Raw genomic sequence first — 25,617 nt, 5'->3', positions numbered from 1 at the left:
ACAAGTGTAGAACTAAGAAACTGGCAGAGGTGGATAAAAGTAGCAGAAGAAATATGAGTCAAGCAAAAGAGAGAAGCAATGCACAAAGCAGGAACTGAGAGAAAGATCCAGATTATAATGATCTGGAAGAAAGATATTTGGATGAGCACATTTTTGTTTACTAAGCAAACAAGTATATCTTGTTTGCTAAAAAAACGCCTTTAATTATTTCGGGAGCTGCAAATGCAAACAAATGTTAACGATAGAATTTTTCATATGATTGCAATGATATTTGGGGCTTTCTTTCCCCAATTAGTTAGAAGGTAGGGATCAGAACAATTGCCTTTAACCTCCCCATCCTTTTAAGCCACAAGGAAACCTAACAGTGGGGAACAATAACTTATGATCTGAAATCAGATATTGCCAGCTGAAGGAGAACTGGTTTCCCCAACCCTGAAATCATCTTCCAGCAAATATAACTTTTGGAAAGCATACATTGGTGTTTCAATACTGTGCATACATTGTTTTTTATTATAAAGGAGATAAAATACAGGATGATTTTCTAACAAATACATTTGAGCCAAGATGTAGATACTTCTCAAGATATTAACTTAATGCTTAATACTCAAGATTTGTCAAATGTTCATTATGGGGGAAGCTCTCCACTTGGGAATATATAAAGTAAGAGTTTTCAGGAATCCCAAACAAGTCCAGTTTTCAAATTAATAAATATGCTGGTTCTTGGATCAAATGTTTGTAAATGTGGCTCATGCATATTCGTTTTGGATACCCTGAAAACCAGACCTGGTTGGGGGCTATATGCACAGGAGTTAGTAACTATGGATATGTAAAGGGATTAGATCGGACAAACCTCACCTATCAGGCAGAGATAGCGTCTGGCAAGACATGTTCTTATTCACACTGGGGTACTGTCTGTCCTTTGTGCTATTGTGAGAATGTTGATCTATAAGAATAAAGATTATTGTTGTGCAAATCAGAGTACTGCTGATTTGTTTCTTTGACTGTTTTGTATAATTTATTGCATGTGCCCTGGTTTATGTGTGTGTGTGTATAGACTGATGTTTTATTATAAGCACCATGTCAACTCTATGCTTGTGATCATGAGTCAAAGCAATCTAAGTTATGCTAAGATACCTTATTGCAGTGGGTCACAACAACTTTGACTACTGTACCCTCCTGTGTGGCAAACATTCAAAATTACTCAAAAAGTGCTATATTTATATTTCAGTGCGATATTTTGGGCCTGTTTTTCAATTAGCACACACATGCCAACGTTGTTGAATTCAGAATCTAGTGGGAAGTGACATTGGTGCAGCTGATCCAGCAGTGCTGAGATAGTTGGAGGGCACATTTCTCATGGTGCTTTATCTCTTTCCAACAGATGGGCACTGGTTTGAAGCTTGGGCGAAAAATGGAAGAAGCTAAAGCCAGGTGGAGGGAGTATTAGACAGAACAAGAGTAAAATGCTTTTAAGATTTAAAAAAAAAAAGTGCCAAAACTAGTTTATGGCATATTCTAGGTAGGAATTCAGATCACTGCCGATAAGGGATCACTGAGAGTAACAAGGTTGGCTCTTCCTGCTCAGTGGCAGGTGATTTCCTCTTGCAGTAAAGGCTCCCCTCATATGGCAGTAATATACTGGCTGTGTACCCTCAATAGGTTTCCAAGTACCCTGGGTTGAGAATCACTGCCGTATTGTTCAGTTTCAGTACTTAGAGAGAGAAAAGGCTGCCTGACTTGAAAAAAGTGTCTGAACAGTAAAGCATCCTGCCACAGGTATCAGTTCTTAAAATTAGACAAATGTGGGTTTCAAGGATGGGTGATGAGACTTTTTGCAAAGTAGGTTTAGCCATGGCTTCTCCCCGTCTTAAACGTAGGCATTATTACTGAAGGCGATAGGTAGTGCGTAAATCTTTTATTTGGGGAGGCTAAGCTGGCCTGAGCTGTGTATTTTTAAACTCTTAACTAGCTGTGCTAATCTCGCGATGCAGAAGATCAGCACGGCTGGCCTGTAAACGTTTAAAATAATGTGCTGTACTGGCTCAAATATTCTCGGCATTAGGCACACACATGCAGAACAGGGAGGGGTGCGGGGTGGGGGGTATAACAGCGCCAGCAGCAGCCCAACTATTGCTTCTGCCCCTATGATGTTCCCTTTCTCGGATGTATTGACCGAGGCCATCATGTGAACACTAACATCATTTATCATTTTTGTCACTGATGTTGCTCCCTAAGGTATAATGGTGATCCTTTGCTCCATGCGATTGTTGCTTGTGCTGCCGCCTTAAGCATAGACCCACCTGGTCTCTCTACTTCATGTGGCTATCACTGGTGCTGCTCTCTGAGGAGGGAGATCTTGCTTACCCTGTTCCATATGGCTGCCATAGGCATTGCAGTCTGAGGAGGAATCCTCACTAGGAATGTTCGTTCATTTGGAATGAGTGAGTAATCTGAACCAAAAAAAAAAGCCATTTTCGACTTGTTTTATTCCATCAAAATGAATGGATAGTGCCTCAAAAAATAGCAAAAATTTGCATTTATATTTGTTTATGGACTCATTAAAGTCTACGGGGCAAAGAAAACTGCACTTTTTTTACTTCAAGGCAAGCCAGACAGATCGGAGCCAGGATGGGAAGGGACAAGGAAGAAGGAGGACCAGTCTCAGTGAACCACGTTTTCAACCACGCATCTCCTTATTTTCTTCTTAACCTGAAACTGAAAGCAAAATGTAACTTTAAGCAGTCACCATTTAGTTCCCTCATTTCTCTGTTGGGATTCAAACAGAGAGGTGGTGATTCTGAAGCTCACTCTCTGAGCCAAAGTAAAAGATTAAAAAAGAGATTTGGAAAGGAAGGAGAGACTGAGCAAGGTGGGCTGGGCTGTTAAATGTAGTCACTGTGTGCAAGGAAACACTGTAATTTAATCTGGCCACTGTATCATAGAGCAGACAAGGGTAAAAGTGTGTCTTGTCTGCAGGGGAGAGCGTGATCTATGTTTAATAGCAGTGGTGTACAAACAGCTGCTATGACTCTGACCAGGCAGAACATCAGCCTTTATTTTCTTTGTTCTCTCTGACTTTCAGCATGTGGAAAAAGACGTCCGAATGTACTAACAATATTGTGTATGAATCTCTTTCCACAAATTGTGCCACTTACTAGTGTAAGCCTATAGAGTCATAGAGAGCAAGCAGACTGTGGGGTAGATTTTATAAAACTACGCCCATGCAAACAAAAGTACGCCGGATTTTATAAGATACACGCGTATCTTATAAAATCCTGGCTTGGCGCGCGCAAGGGGGTGCACATTTGTGCACCTTGCGCGTGCTGCCCATTCCCTCCGAGGACGCTCTGAAATCGGAGCGGCTCGGAGGGAACTTTCCTTCGGCCTCCCCCCACCTTCCCTTCCCTCCCCCTACCTTTATCGCGAAAGTTACGCCTGCACTGGCTGGCCGCCGCCGCGCGATTCCCCAGCGCAGGAGCGATTTCGGAGGCCTTGGCCATGCCCCCAAAATGCCCCCGGGCCGGAACCACGCCCGCGGCCACGCCCCCGGAACGCCCCCGAATGACACACCGCCATGACACACACCCCGACACGCCCTCCCAGGAATGCCCCGGAACTTACGCACATCCCCGGGCTTGCGCGCGCCGCCGAGCCTATGCAAAATACACTCGGCGCGCGCAGGGGGGCTTTGAAAGGGTTACGCGCATAAGTTATGCGTGTAACCCTTTTAAAATCTACCTCAGTGTGTGGCACACTTTGTAACAGAAATGACTGTTGTCTTTTCTGCGTTCTGTGTTTGTCCACATTAGTACTGGTATACACAGTATAGCATACTACATTAAAAACATAAGAACATGCTATACTGGATCAGAACAAGGGTCCATCAAGCCCAGCATCCTGTTTCCAACAGTGGCCAATCCAGGCCATAAGAACCTGGCAAGTACCCAAAAAACTAAGTCTATTCCATGTAACTGTTGCTAGTAATACAGTGGCTATTTTCTAAGTCAATTAATAGCAGGTAATGGACTTCTCCTCCAAGAACTTATCCAATCCTTTTTTAAACACAGCTACACTAACTGCACTAACCACATCCCCTGGCAAAAATTCCAGAGTTTAATTGTGCGTTGAGTGAAAAAAAACTTTCTCCGATTAGTTTTAAATGTGCTACTTGTAACTTCATGGAGTGCCCCCTAGTCTTTCTATTATCTGAAAGAGTAAATAACCGATTCACATTAACCCATTCTAGATCTCTCATGATTTTAAAGACCTCTATCATATCCCCCCTCAGCCATCTCTTCTCCAAGCTGAAAAGTCCTAACCTCTTTAGTCTTTCCTCATAGGGAAGCTGTTCCATTCTTTATCATTTTCTTTATCATTTTGGTCGCCCTTCTCAGTACCTTCTCCATCGCAACTACTGGTATATCTTTTTTGAGATGCGGCGACCATAATTGTACACCGTATTCAAGGTGCGGTCTCACCATGGAGCAATACAGAGGCATTATGACATTTTCCATTTTATTCACCGTTCCCTTTCTAATAATTCCCAACATTCTGTTTGCTTTTTTGACTGCCGCAGCACACTGAACCGACGATTTCAATGTGTTATCCACTATGACACCTAGATCTTTCTTGGATGGTAGCACCTAATATGGAACCTAACATTGTGTAACTATAGCATGGGTTATTTTTCCCTATATGCATCACCTTGCACTTATCCACATTAAATTTCATCTGCCATTTGGATGCCCAATTTTCCAGTCTCACAAGGTCTTCCTGCAATTCATCACAATCTGCTTGTGATTTAACTACTCTGAACAATTTTGTATCATCTGCAAATTTGATTACCTCACTTGTCGTATTTCTTTCCAGATCATTTATAAATATATTGAAAAGTAAGAGCCCCAATTCAGATCCCTAAGGCACGCCACTGCCCACTCCCTTCCACTGAGAAAATTGTCCATTTAATCCTACTCTCTGTTTCCTGTCTTTTAGCCAGTTTGCAATCCATGAAAGGACATCGCCATCTGTCCAATGACTTTTTACTTTTTCTAGAAGCCTCTCATGAGGAACTTTATCAAACGCCTTCTGAAAATCCAAATATACTACATCTACTGGTTCACCTTTATCTACATGTTTATTATCTCCTTATAACATTAAAATCCCTTAGCCACTATTAACGATTGTTTCAAATTCCATCATGTCACTGGGAGGAAAGGGTAGATGTAGTACTGTCAACAACAATGGCAAAGAAACAGACCAGGCTTGTCCTCCACAGACACCAAGGACCAGTGTTGATAATAGCACTAGTGAAAAGACCAGGCGTCCCTTGCCCAAGATAGATTTTGTTTTTAGCAAGGGGAAATCCAGAGGCAGGGTTGGGCAAGAAGAAGCTCAAGCTGATAGAGCATCTGTTTCCTGCTCTGATCTCTGTTCCTATGGTGCAGTTGAGAAGAAAATCAAGAATCAGTAGAGGGGTAGGGACTCAAGGAGTGGTGCACCCAAAAGCAGCCAGCACTCCCACCTATTTTCTCCTGAGCAATATCTACAGCAAATACTTGGAGAAATTATTGATTCAGAAGAAACATGTGAGTGATTCTCAGACTTGGAGGATCTTAAACTTTTAATAACTCAGGAGGGTTTGGGGAGTCTAGTTACTAGCAAGCAAGTCAGTCATAGAAGACAATGATGGCCTGTTACACTCCTGCATGCTTGCTGATGTGAACCCCTGGTATCAGACAGGTGACTCTAGTGATAGGTACATGGAACAGATTTCTTTAAGCTGGTATATCTAGCTATTATAAACCTCGTTCCTGCCCCAAAGACCTTATGTGTTGGAGCTTTTCAGTGTGGACTGAGCTGCTTCTGTATCTGGACTTGCCAAAAAGGGTTTTTCAGCCATGCAGAGACTGCAAGCTGCCATAGCCAAAGTGAAGGAATATAAAAATACATCAAAACCCCCTGTGTGCTCTCCTGTGAATGACAAATGTTCTGCCAGAATCAGCATTCAGCACTCAGTGTTAACAATTTGGGGAAAGTGCTCTACTTTTTAGCTTGTCCAGAGAACAGCACTACATAGACAACAGAGGAAGAAGCCAAAGGAATGCTGGGAAACCATTTAAGGTAGAAAGCGTGCAGTTTGGCTTGCTCTGTGTGTGTGAGGCAGGGATGGCCAGGAGCTTGGAACCAGGAAGAGATCAGTGCATCTGACAATCCTGCAATCAGTTCTTCTCTTGAAGAGCTAAATATCAAGAGGGAGAAACAGAAGTCTGTGCTCTGAGGAAATAGAGAGATAGACAGCTATTCTTGCTTCATAGCTGAGCTACATGTACATCCCAACAAGGGATGAGGTGCCAGGAGCTGAGAGACTAAAATATCCAGGCCTAGGAGCCCATGGCTGGATCATCCTTTTAAGAGACTGTGTTAAGAAACCTAAACTTTGCACAGAGAGTATCTTAGCAGAGGAGGGAGAATGTTGATCTCCTTGCCTTTTGTCATAAACTTAGTATCTCATCTTAACTGCTTCAGCCTTTCAGCCAAAGTTAAGTATAAACCCTTGCTGGCAGGTACAGCCACATGAGATAGGGTTGGGAAAAAGAAGCTGATGGACCGTGGTCTTTCTGTAAAAGACTGAAACCAGGCCAGCTTTATATTTAGTACCAAGTAAACCATTTAGGGAGGTTTCCCAGGAGAGAGAGAGACCTTTCACACACTGCAGTGCTCATCTATTTGGTTTGTCATCTAGCCAGCTCCACCATCAGGAGGGACTTCTTCATTTACTTGATTGGTTTTTTTCACCACACAATTTTGTGTTTGGGACAGGATGTACCCTTTACAAATTGGTGACATCGGCGTGGATCTGTTCCCTCCCCCATTTTTTGAGTAGTGAGGGGTAAAGACAGTTTTTAAAAGCTGTGTACTTCACTGTTTCTCCTGCCCCCTGCAACTTTCTTTATTAGTATTCCTTTTTTTTTTTTTACTATCCATATGAGTATGTTGGTTGCCCTGGCAAACAGGCCATACTCTGTGTTCTTTTTGCATTGCTTGATATAAAATTGTACAAACGTCCTTTAGATCCAAGACTACATTCTTGAATATTTGAGATTCATGTATTCAGAGTCTTTACAGCAGAGCTCGGAGTTCAATTTTATTGGGTAGAGGATAGGAGAAGGGAGTAGGGCGGGGAATGGGATGGGGATTTTGGGGGTTTCTTTTTGTTGTTTTGTTCTGTTCAAATGCGAGGTTCCGATGTACAAGAATAAAACATCTGAACCACTTTGTACTGATTATTACTGCAGTTTGACTTGGGCATAAGAAGGGGAGGGGAGAAAAATTAATGAAAGAAGTATTTGACTGATTGTCTTTTGTGATGGGTGTAATACTGTTGTACCCTGGGACTGCCTGTAGTGCTAGTAATGGTGTTTATTGTTTTGTAATTATACAGTTATTTCTTTTCTCTGTTATGCATATGCTGTTATTCAGCAATAAAGATATTTAAACAAAATAAGAAAACAGCAAGTTAAATTAGACTTCACTACTTACTATACTTTTCCCATTTAATGTTCTGGTTGGAGTTACTGTCTTCTTACAAGGTACTAGTAAAAGGGTTAATTACTGTTTTATTCTGGTGTGATTTTATCTGATCAGTCTGTGGTGCCACAAGTGAGAGGTTATTTGGGAGGGGCACAGAATTGTGGGATCGGGGTGACCAGGACCCTGTCTCATCCACCAGAAGCTATGAACCCAAAGATAAATCATATTAGTAAATATAATTTCTCATGTGGTACTCCCCACCCTAAGCATAGGGATAATTCATAGTCAGGACCAAGGGGGGCCTGGACACTGATTTGCAATTCCCTCAAAGATTGCCTTGTGCCACTATACTGTTGACAGCCCCTCCAAGCAAGTAGCAAGAACCTTGGCAGTACTGAACTGATTTTACTGTCCATTTTAAGACATACAATAACATGATATTCTTAGCCTAGTGAGTAGCTGAAGTAAACTGATATTTAACAGAGTTGAAAAATATTTATAGAACTAATTATTCTCGTGTTAAAATATGCAGGCATGATAAACTCTTAAATACACAACCAAAACAATTAAAATAGCACATTTGTGCACTTAAAACTTGGAGGCTTTCTGTAATTTGCAGGTTCAGTACTTTATTCTGTCAATCAGTCTTGTAGATGGGGGGCATGACTTTGATTCCAGATCTGGAAGTTACTGCATGACCACTCAGTTCAGACTGCCGGTTGGCCAACTTGAAGTGGGAAAAAATGTCTGCCATGCAACTGAAAGATGCAGGACAGTGCGGTTCACCTTACCTAGCAGATGTCCCTGCTGTAAAAGAGGAAACAAAGTACAGATGGTACAGACTGCTTTCTCCTGGCTCTATTAGATCTTGGGAGGGATTTGTGCACAGGTCGCCAATGCTGTCACTGGTATTCGATCTTCCTGCTTTGAGAGTCAAGGATATTATATGATTGTCTCAATAATCCAGCTGCCTAAGGGACCTGATGGCATTGGTCAATGTTTCGACCTGAACTCCTCCCGGTATCAGGATCTGGGCCCTAGGGACTGCATGGAGCTGAAGCAAGAACCGAAGGTGACGCGGGAACAGATTCTGGTCAATGTCCTGGATCTGGTGGGACAATCATGTATGAGAGGCTGACTGTCACTGCATGCTATAGTACCTCTGACATCAATATTTTAAACTTTCAAGTCTCAGAGATGCAGACCCCACTGGGAGTACAGCAAGAAGCCCTATGCTTTCTTATTTTGAGTCCACTTCAGGGAGTAGAGAGAGAGAGCAGTGATACACTACCCGGGGCATCATCTCCTATACCTTCGGAGTATGAGCCCATCAAGGACATAGAGAATAGCCGCGGGTCCTTTCTCTGGACATCATCTCCTAAATGTTTCAATCTTAGCCCACCACACACAGGGGCTTAGCAGGGAATATATAGCAAGGTGCTGATCTAGTGGTTGCTTTGTTTATATTTTGATAAATACTGTTGTATTTTTGTGATGTATTCTGATTATTTCTGTTAATGTTATAAACTGCTGTGAGTCCCTTTTGGAGGACAGCCTATAAATCAATAATGTAATATCATAGTTTGCATTTTGATGCCATCTTATTACAATTTGTCACTTAAAATAATTTTCTGTGTGGTTTGATATCCAGTATTTTTATGATGATTTCCCAGAGAATAATGTAAGTAGGGTTCTGCTTTCCTCATAGTAAGATCTGTTGGTTGATTTCCCAGAGAATAATGTAAGTAGGGTTCTGCTTTCCTCATAGTAAGATCTGTTGGTTGATTTCCCAGAGAATAATGTAAGTAGGGTTCTGCTTTCCTCATAGTAAGATCTGTTGGTTGTTCTGACCCTATCAGCAGCAAAACTTGCTGTGACTCTCAGATCTGCATTTAGTATTGTGGGATCCAGACTGCAGAAACCTGGTACCAAGACTAGCTTATTCAAACTTTTCGGAAATATTTAGAAGCATGACTCTTTACCTAGGCCTTTTAATTCATTTCCCAGTGACTCCTGATGGACCTCAACCCCGGGTCATGTCTTAGGTGAAAGTTGCTCTGGCTGTTGAATCTCAAGATTGTGTGGCATTGGAGCTGGGGGATGGGTATGTAGGTCGGTCTGTTTGATTATGTCAAACATTTGTTTTAATTGAATTTTAAGTTGGTTTGAAATTTGGTTGCATTAAGGTGCATATTCAGAAGCATTTAACCGGATAACTCAGAAGTTATCTGTCTAAATGAGCAGTTAAATCCTCACTGGATAACTTTTTATCCAGCTAAAATTTGACCAGATAAGTCAGGGGGCATTCTGGGGGCGTACCTGGGAGAAGCTGAGTTAGCCAGATTACTAATCTGGCTAACTTTGTTCGATGTGGTTACATCTACCCTAAATCTGGCTAACTTTTAAGCCAGCTGGATATATTCAGTGCAGGGCTGCGTCAATGAACCATATAGGCTTAGTTAGTTAGATAAGTTTATGCGGCTAACTAGCCAGGCTGCATAGCGGCTGAATACCGGACTAGCCAGAGTTAGCCAGATAACTCAGCTCCTCCCAGTTGTGCCTCATCACGTTTATCTTTTTAAATTTGTATCTTGCCTTGAGATTCCTGGGATAGGAAGGCAGGTAAGCAAATCTGAGCAATAAATTCACACGTGTGTCTGGAGACGAATAGCTTATATGGTTCTATCAGGACCTGGGGCTTCTCTCAGGCAGCTCTGCCTGAAGAATGCGCAGATGTTGGCTTCCTTTGTTTACTTTCTCCTACCTTCTAGCAAAAATGTAATTGCTCGCAGAAAACTATTTCATACGGAATATGGTTTCCCTTTGTCATTGCTAACATATGGATTTGGGGAAGGGAAAGCACAGAGTTTCAGTCCAGAGGGAGGGAAGGAGGTGATTATTTTTCTAAGATCACACATGGATGTCATTATGGCAATCAACTTGGGCTCCGTAATCAGCAATGTCTGTTGGCCTGGGTTGGGGTTTATGATTATTTGTTGATTGTAATATATTTGTTTGTAGACCACTTTGGGTGATTCTCGAACTGGGAAAGCAGTCTAGAAATATTTTAAAAATAAATGTTTCCCTGCATAGTCATATCAGCCAATATCTTTTACACCATCCAAAGTCTTGTCCAGTTTTCCGTTGCAGTCCCGATTGTCTCTGATATCCCACGATTTACCACCTTTTTCTGAGCGCGCTGAAGTCTGTTTCTCTTTAGCCTTAGGGGTCCACTCCCTCTACCCACACCCCCACTCTACTCCACAACCTCTGTTTCTTTCTTGTTTGTAAGGTAAAAAGGTAAGAAGGCAAGTAGAAATACATTTTTCTTTCAAAATCAGACAGTTCCGGCAGTTGGCCTTAGCGTTTCTTGTTCTGTGCGTTTTCTTCATTAATTGTGCCTTCATTCTTCTGGATCACCAGTGGAAGCTGCCAGAGACGGTAAAAGAAAGTTAATTATTATAGTCTGTGGTGTCCCTTCAGCCTAACCTACTTTCCTACTGTGAAAGGGAACTCCGTGTATACACAGTCATGTGTGTGCTTTACTAAAGTGACAACCCCCCAAGATCCTTCATCTCTATTGATTTATTTGGGGATTATAACCTTAGGTTTTGTGGCTCGTGGATAGGTCTCGCGAGCCGACACAGTTACCCGATGCCACCAAGCTCTCGGCCCCTCACTTGTGGCGGGAAGCTGCCATCATCACGCCCTCCCCAACGTTCCTTTCCGCGCGGTCCCGATCTGGACCGTGCAGGCCTTAAAGGGCCCGTGGCTAGAAAATGTTCATGGTGCCTTTCGATGACATCACCTGCTCAGCACTATAAAAGGGCCTTTCCAGGACTTCCTCCCTGTGCCTCAGCAATGGGTCCCCTGCATCCAGGATGTAGTGTGAGTTACTGCTCTTCCTGCGTTCCTGATCCCGATCTTGTGCCTGCCTCGTCATACATGGGAATGGCCTACTAGTGGAAGTCTGAAACAGTAAAGAGCGTACAAAAAACCGAGGATCGCTAGTTTTGAGGATGTGAATTGAACGCCAGAGATAATTGGGGTTCATCGCATTGCACCAGGAACAAAAAAGGAGGTGGGATATCATGAACGAGTCATTTTACGGTAGAAGTCTTATAAAAGAAATTATTTATTTCTTATATTTGGTCCAGAGGTCTTGTAGATATCTTGAATGAAGGAAATATTCAGAAAGGTTGTTAGGGCAAAAACCCCAACCCTGTCACAAGCCGTGTTTCGCCAAAGGGCTGTCTCAATGGAGGGGATAAAGCAACCGTAGAAGCGCTCAGGTAAACATTAAATAGACCGCTGCGTAGCAGGTAAAATGCAGCGTATGAAAGGGGAGCACGGGACTTCAGCAGGCCGGCTTGCAAAGGTACCCAAGGCCTCCCAGGCTGCTCCTCATGTGTGCACGTTTTTGTGTGCAGAATTTTACTCCTGATACAGCAAGGAGTCTTACACACACAATGTGTGCTGCAAGACCCATGTTAATCAAGGAATAAGCTACTCCTCAGCGCAGAGAGGTGTGTAGGCTTCACTCATGTTTTCTTAATGCTAGAAATGTAACTCCTCATCAGAGGAGGAGAAACTTTTCTGGGGCTAGTGGTGGTCTATGGGGCTGAATTTGGAGTTTATGGTGCCAGGGTCTTTACTTGGGATTTGTAAGCATAAAATGATTTGTGCAGATTTTCTGCGCCCAGCCCATAAGCACAAACGTTATGCTCTTAACTCATATTTTTTGTGCATAACTTGTGTTCCTATCTCATATTTTGTGCATACAAATTATAGGCGCACTACGTTTTATGCGCATAAACCATGCTTATGCCCCTAAAACATGTTCTGCGCATATTAACCATGATTTACATATGCAAAATATGGGTTATGTGCAGAAATAATGTTCTGTGCTCTTAAATCACGGTTTATGTGCATGAAATGTGATTTATGCATGCTGTTTATATTTTAGTATAAATTTATGGGGTTTTTTTTTAAAACTTTCAATGTATTTGTATACGATTAGCTTACTGCATTGGATGTTAATATTTTTTTTATAGCAAGCGCATTTAAAAAAGAAAAGGTGTGCTGAAATTTGGGGCGCATGGTTTACTTCTGACTTATTACGTCTGGCTCAGTATTTGTTAAATCCCTTTCTCGCACACACACGTACACAGAGGACAATCTAAGATAATATAGGCAAAGGAATTTAACTGTTTTAAGATTTTTATTTTTTCCCATGTGACCATTCTCTTTCTCCTCAGGATGTGGCGCCTGCAGTGCCAGTTACCTGTTTTATGTGTTTGGTCATCACAGATGTCGCGCACACATACCGACCTACTAACTTGCCTTGATTATTTTTTTTCAGCATCGGAAGAAAGCCGTCCCTTATCCTCCGAACTCAGCTGTCAGTGAGAGTCCATTCGATCATAGGTGAGTTCTAATATCTGTCATATGAAAGGTAATTTTTAAAACCATTTCACGAATAAATAACTGTTTACCCATGGAAACAGACTGTCTGACCATTCTTCCCCCCACCCCTTCCCTTAATTCACCTAAAAATATGTATGGTGTTTCGGCAAGATTGGAAAATAGTGCATGAAAGTTGGATTTTCAAATCTACATCCATTATGTTACAGGAAAAATCTACCCAGATGCAAAAGCCTGCAGGTTTCAAAGGGTAGACAGATGTCCTCTTTCCCTTTTGAAATTTGATGGAATATTCACGGGTAAAAAGTGCCCAGCGACCTTGCAGCGAAATATCCATTTGCATATTTCCCCTGTGTAGTATCCAGTTGGAAATGTGCATTGTATATGTCCTCTCCTCCTCCTGGCATTTCAGATTTGGCCAGCAGCAGAGAGATTGCTCATCTTCAAGCAACAGAGTGTAACAGTGATGTAGCCTGAACTGATTTTTTTGAGGTGCCCAAGGTTAAGTGGGTGGGCAGTAGGCAAACAGGTCTAGGCCCTGCTAGCTGTCCTCTTATCCATAAATAATGTCTTAGAAGGTCATTTTCAAAGGAGTGACACTGATAAGTGTAACATACTATCGAAGCAATTAAAAAAAAAAAAAAAAAGTCATTTATATGAATAAGAACATGCCATACTGGTCAGACCAAGGGTCCATCAAGCCCAGCATCCTGTTTCCAACAGTGGCCAATCCAGGCCATAAGAACCTGGCAAGTACCCAAAAACTAAGTCTATTCCATGTTACTGTTGCTAGTATTAGCAGTGGCTATTTTCTAAGTCAACTTAATTAATAGCAGGTAATGGACTTCTCCTCCAAGAACTTATCCAATCCTTTTTTAAACGCAGCTATACTAACTGCACTAACCACATCCTCTGGCAACAAATTCCCAAGCTTAATTGTGCGTTGAGAGAAAAAGAACTTTCTCCGATTTGGTTTCAAATGTGTCACATGCTAACTTCATGGAGTGCCCCCTAGTCTTTCTATTATCTGAAAGAGTAAATAACTGATTCACATTCACCTGTTCTAGACCTCTCATGATTTTAAACACCTCTATCATATCCCCCCTCAGTCATCTCTTCTTCAAGCTGAAAAGTCCTAACCTCTTTAGTCTTTCCTCATAGGGGAGCTGTTCCATCCCCTTTATCATTTTGGTAGCCCTTCTCTGTACCTTCTCCATCGCAATTATATCTTTTTTGAGATGCGGCGACCAGAATTGTACACAGTATTCAAGGTGTGGTCTCACCATGGAGCGATAGAGAGGCATTGTGACATTTTCTGTTTTATTCACCATTCCCTTTCTAATAATTCCCAACATTCTCTTTGCTTTTTTTGACTGCCGCAGCACACTGAACCGACTATTTCAATGTGTTATCCACTATGACGCCTAGATCTCTTTCTTGGAACCTAACATTGTGTAACTATAGCATGGGTTAATTTTCCCTATATGCATCACCTTGCACTTATCCACATTAAATTTCATCTGCCATTTCGATGTCCAATTTTCCAGTTTCACAAGGTCTTCTGCAATTTATCACAATTTGCTTGTGATTTAACTACTCTGAACAATTTTGTATCATCTGCAAATTTGATTATCTCACTCGTCATATTTCTTTCCAGATCATTTATAAATATATTGAAAAGTAAGGGTCCCAAAACAGATCCCTGAGGCACTCCACTGCCCACTCCCTTCCACTGAGAAAATTGTCCATTTATTCATACTCTTAGTTTCCTATCTTTTAACCAGTTTTCAATCCACAATAGGATATTGCCCCCATCCCAAGACTTTTTATTTTCCTCAGGAGTCTCTCATGTGGGACCAGGGCTGGAATAAGTCAGTATGCACCCTTAGGCGATGGGGTGAGCTGACGTTTTCCTCATCCCTGCCGGGGAGGGGAAGGGCATTGATTCCTCATGCCCAAATTCGGTTATCAGTCACCCGTCCATGCCCCTTCACTTTTACGTTGCATTGCCGGCCTTGATGGCGGCAGCAGCACAGACTAGGTAGGAAGATAAATCAGCGCGGGGCCTTTCATAGTCTTTCCGCACTGACAGACTCTGCAGTGCTTCGCCCCCTTCCTCCTTCCATGGGGCTTCCTGTTACTTGGGAATCCTATGAGAGAGGTAGGATGCCTCGGGGTCTGTCAGCATGAAAGGGACATGGGATGCCCTGCAGTGATTTATCTTCCTAGTTGGTGCTGCTGCCCAGGGCCGCCATCAGGAATTTTGAGGCCCCATACAGCCAAAATGTCTGGGCCACAAGCATTCAGTGGATAAAGTATATGCAACAATGTTTATACCTATGTGTAAACTCCACCATAGGTGTAAAAAAATAAAAACAAGTCAACAAACTCAAATCACTTAGATAAATGCACAGTATCTGAGAAATCCAGTGGGTTCTATCCAATAAAGAAGTTCAGTGTGAGTACTGAATTGTGTCCATCTCGACTCATAGTGGAAATAACAGCAAATTCAGGTTTATGAAGCAATCAGTCTTCTTACTTTCTGATTTGCAAAATCTTTAATTAAGTCTTTGTAACTGAGTTGTCTGGCAAGCTCATGCTCAATAGAGAGAATTGCCAGGCCGTTTAGACGTTGTTCACTCATTGTAGAACGCAGATAGTTCTTGATTGATGAAAGTTTGCTAAATGCCCTCTCTCCTTCCGCCACTGAAAGTGGGAGAGTGGTGAAAATCCGAAGAGCAATACACACCTCTCCGAATATTCCTTGAAGCTCTAGTTTGTAGATTGAGTTAAGCAAATCTAAGGGACCCATGTCTTCTGGAAATGTAGCTTCGTACACTTTCCGAAGATGTTGCAGCTCACTGAGTAAAGATGATGTAAAATCTTCAGGGTATGCTGAGATCAATTCCTCAGTCGATGCCATCAGATCTTCTTCACTCATTGTTCTCACTTTTAAGATTGGAGAAAATAGCTTGCAGACTTCCTCCATAGACTGGAAGCGTTGATGAAGGTCAGAAATTATTGTGTCCATTGCCACAAGGAAGACATTAGCTTTAAAATGATCTTCAGGATCTATTGCATCATGATGCCTTGACTTTATTTGCCGCAATTGTTGAGGGTTCAGTAGTTCCTTGGGAATCTCCATGCAATCTGCCACAGCTTTAGCTTCAGAAAGTAAAACAGGCCACTTTTCTCGAAGCAGTTTCATCTCTTCAGAGAGAGCTTTAATGTTAGCGACACCAATTTCCATAGAAATAGACCTTGATTGAAGTATTTTGTTTCTCTCCTCGAAGCTGGTAAGCACTTTTACCCAGAATGTTGCTAAAACCACTGCCCGAAAGGATAAAAAATAGTCATATAGACCTTGGGCATCTGAATGCGCATCATTTGTGAGTTTTCTGGATGCAAGAACTTTTTCCAGAGCCTTTAAAATGCTTGGCAGATTCTGCGCAATTGGACGTACAGCCTCTATTCTTGAACTCCACCGAGTGTCACTTAAACCATGCAGGGACCTTCCAACTTCTTCAATCAATGTGTTCCATCTTGCAGGGCTGCTACTGAACAGAACATATAACCTGTTAACACTTCCAAAAAAGGTCTTCATTTCAGGGCAGCTTGCGGCTGCATGCATTCCCACAAGGTTTAAAGAATGTGCAGCACAGGGACAAAAAATAGCTGTTGGGTATGTCTCCTGGATTTTGGCTCTTACACCTTCCGTTTTTGAGAGCCAGATTTGTGATGGTACATTCTTTGGGGTTATCAGAATTTACTAGAGACAAATAATGAACATTTGCTAGTAATCAAGGTCTATGATAAACTGCTTACTATGTATAAGGCCGTGTTCCAACTGTGTTCTATATAACAAAGAAAGTCTGTTGCAAAATCATTTTAGTAGCTGCTGCTTATAATAAAAAAATGCATTTAATCAAGAAAAGAGAAAAAAAGTGCTTCTCGCACATAAAAAACTGTCTTACTATGCTTTGGGCCTTCCCGATCATACACATTATGTGCTTGATTACGGAAGCCGAAAATTCAATGTAAACCCTCCCTCATGTGGCCATTCATTCAGCGGTTGACTTGTTAGGCCTAGTTCACACTAATAAATAGATAATGCACCAGCCCCCCAGTAATAAATAGATAATACACCAGACGTCCCCCCAGTAATAAATAGATAATGCACCAGCTCCCCCCAGTAATAAATAGATAATGCACCAGACGTCCCCCCAGTAATAAATAGATAATGCACCGGCAAAACAAACTTGTTACTTACCCTTTGCGCTCCGGGGACTCCGCGGCTCCTCGGCCTCCAGCTAGCAAGCAGACAGCGACGGCCCGCGCGCTTTGCCGGCGCATACTGTCTGACGCGGCGGTGACGTCACAGCCGCGTCAGACAGTGAACGCTGGCAGGACAGAGCGCGCGGACGAGTCTCTGTCTGCGGTGCTCTGTAAATCAATGCTATGTGTGTCTAAAAGACACGCATAGCATTGATTCTCTCCCTTCTCTGGGGCCCGCACCCAGGGCCGGCTCCAGGTTTCAGTAGGCCCCTGGGCGACAGACTGTCGGAGAGAGCCTCAGTGGGCCTCTTTGCCATGAACTAATACATCCCCCAAGCGCACCTGCCGCCTGGCGGCTGCGGGCCCCCATATGTGGCAGTAGATCCTGGGGCCCCATACTGCAGGCCCAAGAATACTGCCCTGATGGCGGCCCTGCTGCTGCCGTCTGAGCCAGGGCTGCAAGAAAACAGAAGGGGTGGCATGGCAGCAGATACTGGGTTTTGGGCATGAGCAGCAGCGGTGATGCTCAGGTGCCTATAAAATTTTACACTGCAGGCAGTTGCCTATGGGCCTGGTGGGACTTTGTCAAATGCCTTCTGAAAATCCAAATACACTATATCTGCTGGTTCATATGCTTATTAACCCCTTTAAAAAAAAAAATTGCAGGTCGGTGAGGCAAAACGTTCCTTGTGTAAATCCATGCTGTCTGTGTCCCATTAAAACATGCCTTCCTATATGTTCTGTGATTTCATTCGTTAGAATACCTTCTGTGAGATCCAGTGATCACTGGATAGGTGTGGTTCAGTATTAGAGCACAAGAGGTGAAGGTTCATTCAAAGGCAAGGGTCCTAGACTTCAGGAAAATTAGCTTTGTTAAAATGGGGGAGCGCTTCAAGGAGTCATTAGCTGGTTGGGAAAATCTAGGGGAAGCAGAAGGGCAGTGGGCAGACTTAAACGGAAATATCGTAAGGGCATCTAACCTTTTGTGTAAGGAAAGAGGAAAAAAGAAGCCGCTATGTTTTCTAAAGAAGTAGCTGAAAAGGTAAGGGAGAAAAGGTCAGCATTCATAAACTACAAGAGAACACAGAAAGAGGAAGACAATATCTGGGAAAGCTAAGAGAAGCTGGGAAAGTAATCAGGAATACAAAAACTGAAATGGAAGAAAAAAATAGCAACTATGATAAATCGTGGGAACAATACTTATTTTTTAGATATGTTAGTGATAGAAGGAAGTGCAAAAGTGGCATTGTAGGACTCAGAGGTGAAGGGGAGGAGTATGTAGAGGCTGATGAGGAAACAGCAAAATTGCTTAACAAATATTTCTGGTTGGTGCTCACTATGGAAGGGCCTGGAGCAGGACCACATAAATGAACAGAAATATATTTTTGTGCATGTACAATTTGTGAACTGTTGTGAGCTTCTTTTGAAACACGTGGGAAATCTTTTTAAATAAAATAAGTAAGATTGCAAGTGAGGTAAAACTCAATTGATTTTAAGAGCAGTGTGTTCGTGAGGAGCTAACTAAACTTAAATTAGATAAAGCGATGGGGCCGGATGGGATACATCTGAGGGTATTGAGGGAAGTTAGAGAAATCGTAGCACACTGGCTGACCTTTTCAGTGCTTCTTTGGAGTTGGGAGTAGTTCCAGAGGACTGGAGAGGCGCAGATATGGTTCCTATTCATAAATGTGGAAGTGAGGAGGCCAGCAACTGTAGGCTGGCTAATCTGACCTCTGTGGTGAGTCGATTAATGCAATCATTGCTAAAACAGGATAATGCAGTTTATGGAATCCAATGGATTGCAAGATCCGAGACAGCAAGGTTTTACTAGAGGTAAATCTTGTCAGATGAATCTGATCAATTTCTTGGATTGGGTGACCAGAAAGTTAGATCATGGAAGAGCACTAGACATAGCATACTTGGATTTCAGTAAGGCCTTTGACACAGTTCTACACAGGAGACTGCTAATTGTTCCTCTCCCTATGCACCCAAGCATCTTTCTGGTTTTTGCTGTTGCTTTATCCACCAGTTTGGCCACCTTAAGATCATCTGATACAATCTCCCAAGTTCCCTTTCCTTTCGTGATTAGAAGAATTTCATCTCATATATACTGTACCTCTCCTTTGGGTTTTTGCAGCCTAAATGCATTACTCTTCATTGCTCAACATTAAATCTTAGCTGCCAAGACCCTAGATCATTCTTTGAGTTTCACTAGATCCCTCTTCATGTTTCCAAACCTTTATCTCATCCACACATTGAGACTCCGGAGCTCTGCCTGTCTCTGGGATCTTGCGTGTGGAACAGAGAGCATTTCAGAGAATGCTACCTGGAGGTTCTGGAGTTCAATTTTCTACCTAAATACTTACATTTTGGCTTCTAGAACCTCCCTTCATATGTCATTGGTGCCCACATGTAGCATGACAGGCCATCTCCAGCATTATCTAAATTCCTATCTAGGTGGCATGTGAGATCCACCACCTTCGCACCAGGCAGGCAAGTTGCCAAGCTATCCTTACATCTACCAGCCACCCAGCTATTAACATTCCTATAAACATAAACATTCCTATAAACATAAACATTCCTCAAAGCACCCACTGGTTGTCACTGATAAGGACAGGATGTGGGGCTGCATGGACTTCTGATCTCATCCAGTATGGACATTCTTATGGGTGATTAAGTGGCTTAACACAGGAGTACAGAGCTTTCTGTCTCCTTACTGCTGATCTGATTCTGCGTCAAGTTTGTGTAGCGCCCCCCCCCCCCCCACCCCATGTTCCTGCACCCGATGATGGGGTCACTACAAAGCACCTGAGATTTGATGCACCCCAGTGCTGTTCATAGCTTCATTCTGCTCTGTTGGGGCTGGGAAAGAACTCCTTCAAGCGCCTGAGGCTTGGGACTTGGCACCAGTCACAGTCACTCTCGTACGGTGATTGGTGAAAATAAATGTCCTCGGTAGTGACATATTAATACAATATACACCTTCTGGGAGATGAATCCAGTTAGGAAAATGAATCCTATTTTCAGTTATAATATTGCAGTCATTATTAACGCTTGCAAAATCCCTTCCAGGATGTAATGGAAATTACTTCTCCAAATAAATGGCTCTAAGGATTGCCAACTCCTCTGGGAAAATCTGTGAAATTTTTTTTTTTTTAATTTAAAATTTATTTTTTTTTAATTTAAAACTTATTTTTTACATGTATTTATTTATTTTTTGTCTTGTAATTGTCCTTTACTGCTGGTTCAGAATACACTGGCAGACCATCTCGGCAGAGTACTGCAGCCCCACAAGTGGTCTTTAAAACAGTAGATGGTGGACAGTCTGTTCTGTCATTGGAGAATGCCAGCAATTGACCTATTCACATCAGTGGACAACTAGACAGTCAAAAGTTTTGTTCCATGCATCTGAGCAAGAACATACACACACACACACACACACACACACACATATATATATATATATGTAGATTTTCAAAAGTACATGCGCTACCTGGCACGCACACATGTGCACCCAATTTTATAGCATGCGCACTCAGGCACACTCAAGTTATAAAATCGGGCGTCGGCGCGCACAAGGTGCACACTAGTGCACCTTGTGCGCGCCGACGCCCGCGGGCTTCCCCCGTTCCCTTCCCCCTAAACTAACCTTCCCACCCTTTCCCCTAACTTTCCCCCCCCAGCCCTACTCTAACCCCCCCCCCCAAATTTTTCTTATACATTTTGCGCCTGCCTGGAGGCAGGTGCAGGTTGCACGCGCCGGCAGCCTGCCAGCATGCGATCCTCCAACTCAACAGCAAATGGCCGCTGTGCCAGAGGCCTCTGGCCCCACCCTGCCCCCGGACCTCCCCGCCCCGGACCACCCATTTAGTAAAGCCCATGGACTTAGAAGCATCCCGGGGCTTTATAAAATAGGCCCGGCGCGCATAAGCCACTCTATGCACATAAATCTTTTAAAATACGGCTCAGAGAGAGAGAGATGTATACTTGCCAATGGTTATGATCTACTCTCTCCTATTTTGGGCCTCCTTTAGTGCTCCTGAAGGACAGTCTTCTTCATGTACTCCTTTTTATTGCTCTTGATGCAAGTACCTGGATGGTACTATCTCTTCCAGCTCCTCAAAAATGATTTCTGTCACCTAGATGGCACCTGGTAGAAGATTAGTTCATATAAAACTAATTTTCCCTTGACAAGCAGGAGTAAATTAGTCATAACATGTAGGTGATGTCATTTGATGGCTCTCGGAGCTCAAGGTGTTTCTAAGCATGCACAGGAGTTCCCGATGCAATCGCTGTCTTGTGAGCCCCTCTTTCAAGCTACTGCGTGGACATGTTTCCCATTCTCTCTGTTTTGTGGCTTGTACTTTTTCGGACTTGTGCTTACTGCCTTAGATTTGCAAGTCTGTGAATCTTTCATTTTGATGATGCTCAGCAGCCTCTCAACAGAGCTCTTAAATTCTATCTGTGGGTGTGGGCATCGCGTGCCCATCATGGACACCCACTTCTTCTGTTATTGCTGCCTGGTCCTGGATCAGGATGCACCCAGCTGCTTCAGTTCTGGCTGGATTTCATCTTGGGTGCAGCAGTACTGCGCCTGAAAACTAGAATCCATGCGGACGTTGCCTTCAGTTAAAATCCTGAGTCCTCTGTGCGAGAGCAGGCAGGAGACTTGCTCCATCTTTGCAGCGAGGCCTCTTTGGGTTCCTGCTGTCATAAGTTCTCTTTTGGACCATTGGAGGTAACCTCCTCAATCTCCCTCTTCTTTGTCAGGGTCCTGGCTGAGTGTCTCACCACTTTTACTAACACACCTTTCCCTTTGTTGTACCTGTTCCTAAGTGTACCTTTCCCTAAGTGTACCTGTCATCTGGACTTTTTCAGTGTTATGTTTTTTCGTTTTCACTTGCGTATACATTTTACAAAGCATATATGTACTGGTCTTTCTTGATTCCCGACGTAATCAATATTGTCAAAACATGGCAATGTTAGATCCTGTGGTTTAGTGTGTATGTATATGTATATATATATATATATATTGATTGTTTTATAAAGCTTATAATTCATTCTTTTATTTATCTACTTTTTTATTATTTAATTTTTATTTTTTGTAATTTTGCATTTATTTTTTATATTTTTTTTAATTTATACCTTTCTTGTAATTGTTCTTTACTGCTGGTTCAGAATATACTGTCAGACCATCTCGGCAGAGTACTGCACTCCCACAAATGGTCTTTAAATTAGGAGTTGGTGGATAGCCTGTTCTGTCTTTGGAGAATGCCAATAATCGACCTATTCACATCAGTGGACAACTAGGTTGTCAAAGTTTTGTTCCATGCATCTGAGCAAGTGTGTGTGTGCATATATAAACAAAAAAAATTATTCCAGAGGAATATAGGAAAAGACCACAAATCTGAATAATGAAGTATCAGTTATAAAAAATAAATCTTTATTAGCTTATATATATGAAACACTTAAAATAAATGAATACCTTAAAGTAACTAATTATGACATACAGAGTGCACCTAGCCTATATCCACATGTTCACATATACATATATTAAAATAAGATAATCCCTGCCTATACAAATCTGATTTTTCAACACAGAAGTGTTTAAACTCAAATACTAAAAAAGTTATTAGTGTTTTTACAATAATAACCATTCAAAGGTTCATCAGATTGTTATAAAAAACCAAAGATAATATTATTGAAATAATATATGGAACCAGGTGTTGAATAAGTCATCATGCATGAAAAAGTACAGACAATTTATAGACTGGATTATAAACAGTAACACTATGGTATTCTTGTTGGGTATGATGTTATTGCTCTGGCAAGATCCTTGTTTCAGTGAAACCAGCTTCCTCAGGGGGAAAGCCCTGACACAAAGAACACCAGAAGTTCTGAAAATTTTTTTTCAATAAATTATGAAAAAATTCCCTATAGCTATCCAAATGTACATTAAAAAAAGACTTAAAGCACATTACCTTATATAGGCTCCTCGCTTTGAAATAAAGAGGAGAGCTAAATGTGCAAGCTAACCTTAAACATAGGAGCTAGCTGAGTGGTCATAACTAGAAAAGCCAGAAAGAGAAAAAAGTTTTCATGCATAAACTAATAGTGAAGTCACTTATAACAAAATTAAAGACCCCATTCAAAGGTTCTGAAAAGTTGCCATTAAAAAGTAACGACTCAAACTCTGATCACACGCAGTTGTTCCCCTTAGGGATACGCTGTAAAACGCAGCAGGAAAAATCCAGCGAGGAAACAAGCAGAACACTAGTATATACAAAAAGAAGGGAAATATACTGAGACTAAGAACGCAAACAGAAAAATAAAAGAATAGAATGTAAAATCCCCAACATAAATATCGATAAGCAAGAATGAAAATAAAAATGAAGACAGATAAACCTGTGCCTAAACTATAAAGTGCTGGGATCACCCGTCACTAAACCAACCAACCAAACCCAATCTAACTTATTTGGCTTAAAGTGTAGATGCCTCAAAGACTGCCATAAAGAAAGCAAAAATATACGTTCTCTATGGTTGGTATCGGTTAGAGCTGCTGATTCATGCAAGGAGTAAGAACAGGTGTTATCAATGTTTGAATGGAGAGAGAAACTGTAATGAAGATATTGCATCAACTGCACAGAGCAAAGGTTAAAGAAAGGAACGCTAAGCGAGAATCAACATTGAAAAATGCTGATAAATTACCTGAAGGTTAATAATGAAAATCAGGGAGATAGGATCTAAATGGAAATCAAGTCAACAATTCCATGAACATGGGACCGCCACCCTATCGGGCGGTTGTTAATTTGCAATTGCAATCAAAAATGCTTATATGGCTGTCTATAAAATAAAGGAAAACACTGTTAGAACTGAACTTATACATTGTATACGAGAACTTCTCCCAAATGGAGAAGCACTGTTCAGTAATAGGAAAAGAAATGAAGAACCAATGAATGTAATATCTGACCTGAGCCGTGCCTTCCTCCCCTCTCTCAGACAAACCAGTGGGAGCTGAGAACGTGTACGGTGTGTATGTGAGAGAGATTAAGTTAGCCCCAAGATGGATGTGGCAGAGGAGAAAAGCAACCAATCAGACGCTCGCCCCGAATGGTGCTGTCAATCTCCCAGGTGGTGTGAAAGGGAATAAACATCTAAAACGACATGAAATAACTAAAAATGATGCTGCAGAAAACTGTGCTGTACAGTGGGCTAGTAGTTCATGCAATAATGAAGACAATATGAAAACTTCCCACTCAATCATAGAATTAAGACCCGCAGGGGCCAGCATTTGCCAACGATAAATATATTTCTGCTCACAATGCTGAACTGAAGGTTAACATGTCCACCCCAGGGATAATGAAGCTGCTGGATAATAAAACATTTAAGTTGGTCAAGTGAATGTCCACTGTCCAATCAATGTCTAACAAGGTGCGTATACAGCTCTTGTGTTGATTACTCTGAGTTTTTATAGGCAGCTTAGTGTAGCCAATGTACAACTTAGAGCATGGACAAATGATGGCATAAATCACCTGGGACGTACCACAACAAAATGGCCTCTGAGTTCATGTGCAATTGGTAACACAAGATGATGAAAGATTTGGATCATGTGTGCATGAGTGCAAACAGAACAATGATTACAGGGAAATTGTCCAAGTGGCTGCAAGCAAAGGCTACTACGAGGGTAAGGAGATACTAGTAGGTCGCGCAAATTTCAACCTCTAGTTCATGCAAAAATTGATTTCTCCTCCAAACACTTATGCAGTGTCAAGATATGCCAATGTTTCAATATGATGATCTGCACCTGGTGTGACCTGGAAGAAAAGGGAATTACACAGATAAGCTGATCCAATGTAGGGTGATGGTGAGTCTGTAGTAAAAGGTCATGATTGGCATATAAGCCCCGTTTGCAAGCTCGTTTGACAGCCGTTGAAGGATAGCTTCTCTCTAGGAATCTGGTACGCATTTGGCAAGCCTGAAGTTTTATATTCAACAGAAGATTCGCATAGGCACTGAAGTCTGAGAAACTGGCCAACCGGAATATTGGACCACATATTGTATAGATGAAAACTCTGAAAGGGTAGTAAATTATTATGATCCGTAGGCTTACTGAAAACAGTAGTTGTGAGTCAGTGTTGAAATTTGGATACCCTCAGGTCCAGGAAAGAGAGAGACTCTATATAAAAATGGATGGTGAATTGTAAATTCACGTCAAGTGTATTGATCCATGATCCATGATGCAAAAGACATGAGAGATTCAGAGGACCCAAAGCCATATCCTGTCCCCATCTGCTATGTATCATATTATGAGGTTATATGTTATCTTATTATGCTGTTATATAAGTTATCTCGTTTTAAGTACCTCACAGATCATAGGTATACTAGTTT

The 25,617-nt window shown here is 42.0% G+C and overlaps 1 protein-coding gene across 2 annotated transcripts in view; it reads left to right on the top strand.

Annotated features, from left to right (window-relative positions):
* The window catches only part of FHOD1 (formin homology 2 domain containing 1), a 302,110-nt gene that overhangs the window by 96,153 nt on the left and 180,340 nt on the right, over window positions 1-25,617 (top strand). For both annotated transcript variants that reach the window (XM_029608780.1, XM_029608781.1), the window contains exon 3: window positions 12,893-12,957. In XM_029608780.1, coding sequence (XP_029464640.1) covers window positions 12,893-12,957 — 65 coding nt within the window. The remainder of the gene's footprint in view (window positions 1-12,892; window positions 12,958-25,617) is intronic.

The sequence above is a fragment of the Rhinatrema bivittatum genome, chromosome 7 (genome assembly GCF_901001135.1).
Source record: "Rhinatrema bivittatum chromosome 7, aRhiBiv1.1, whole genome shotgun sequence".
Taxonomy (NCBI): domain Eukaryota; kingdom Metazoa; phylum Chordata; class Amphibia; order Gymnophiona; family Rhinatrematidae; genus Rhinatrema; species Rhinatrema bivittatum.
The sequence above is the reverse complement of the archived record's forward strand: the minus strand, read 5'-3'. Positions and strand labels throughout refer to the sequence as shown.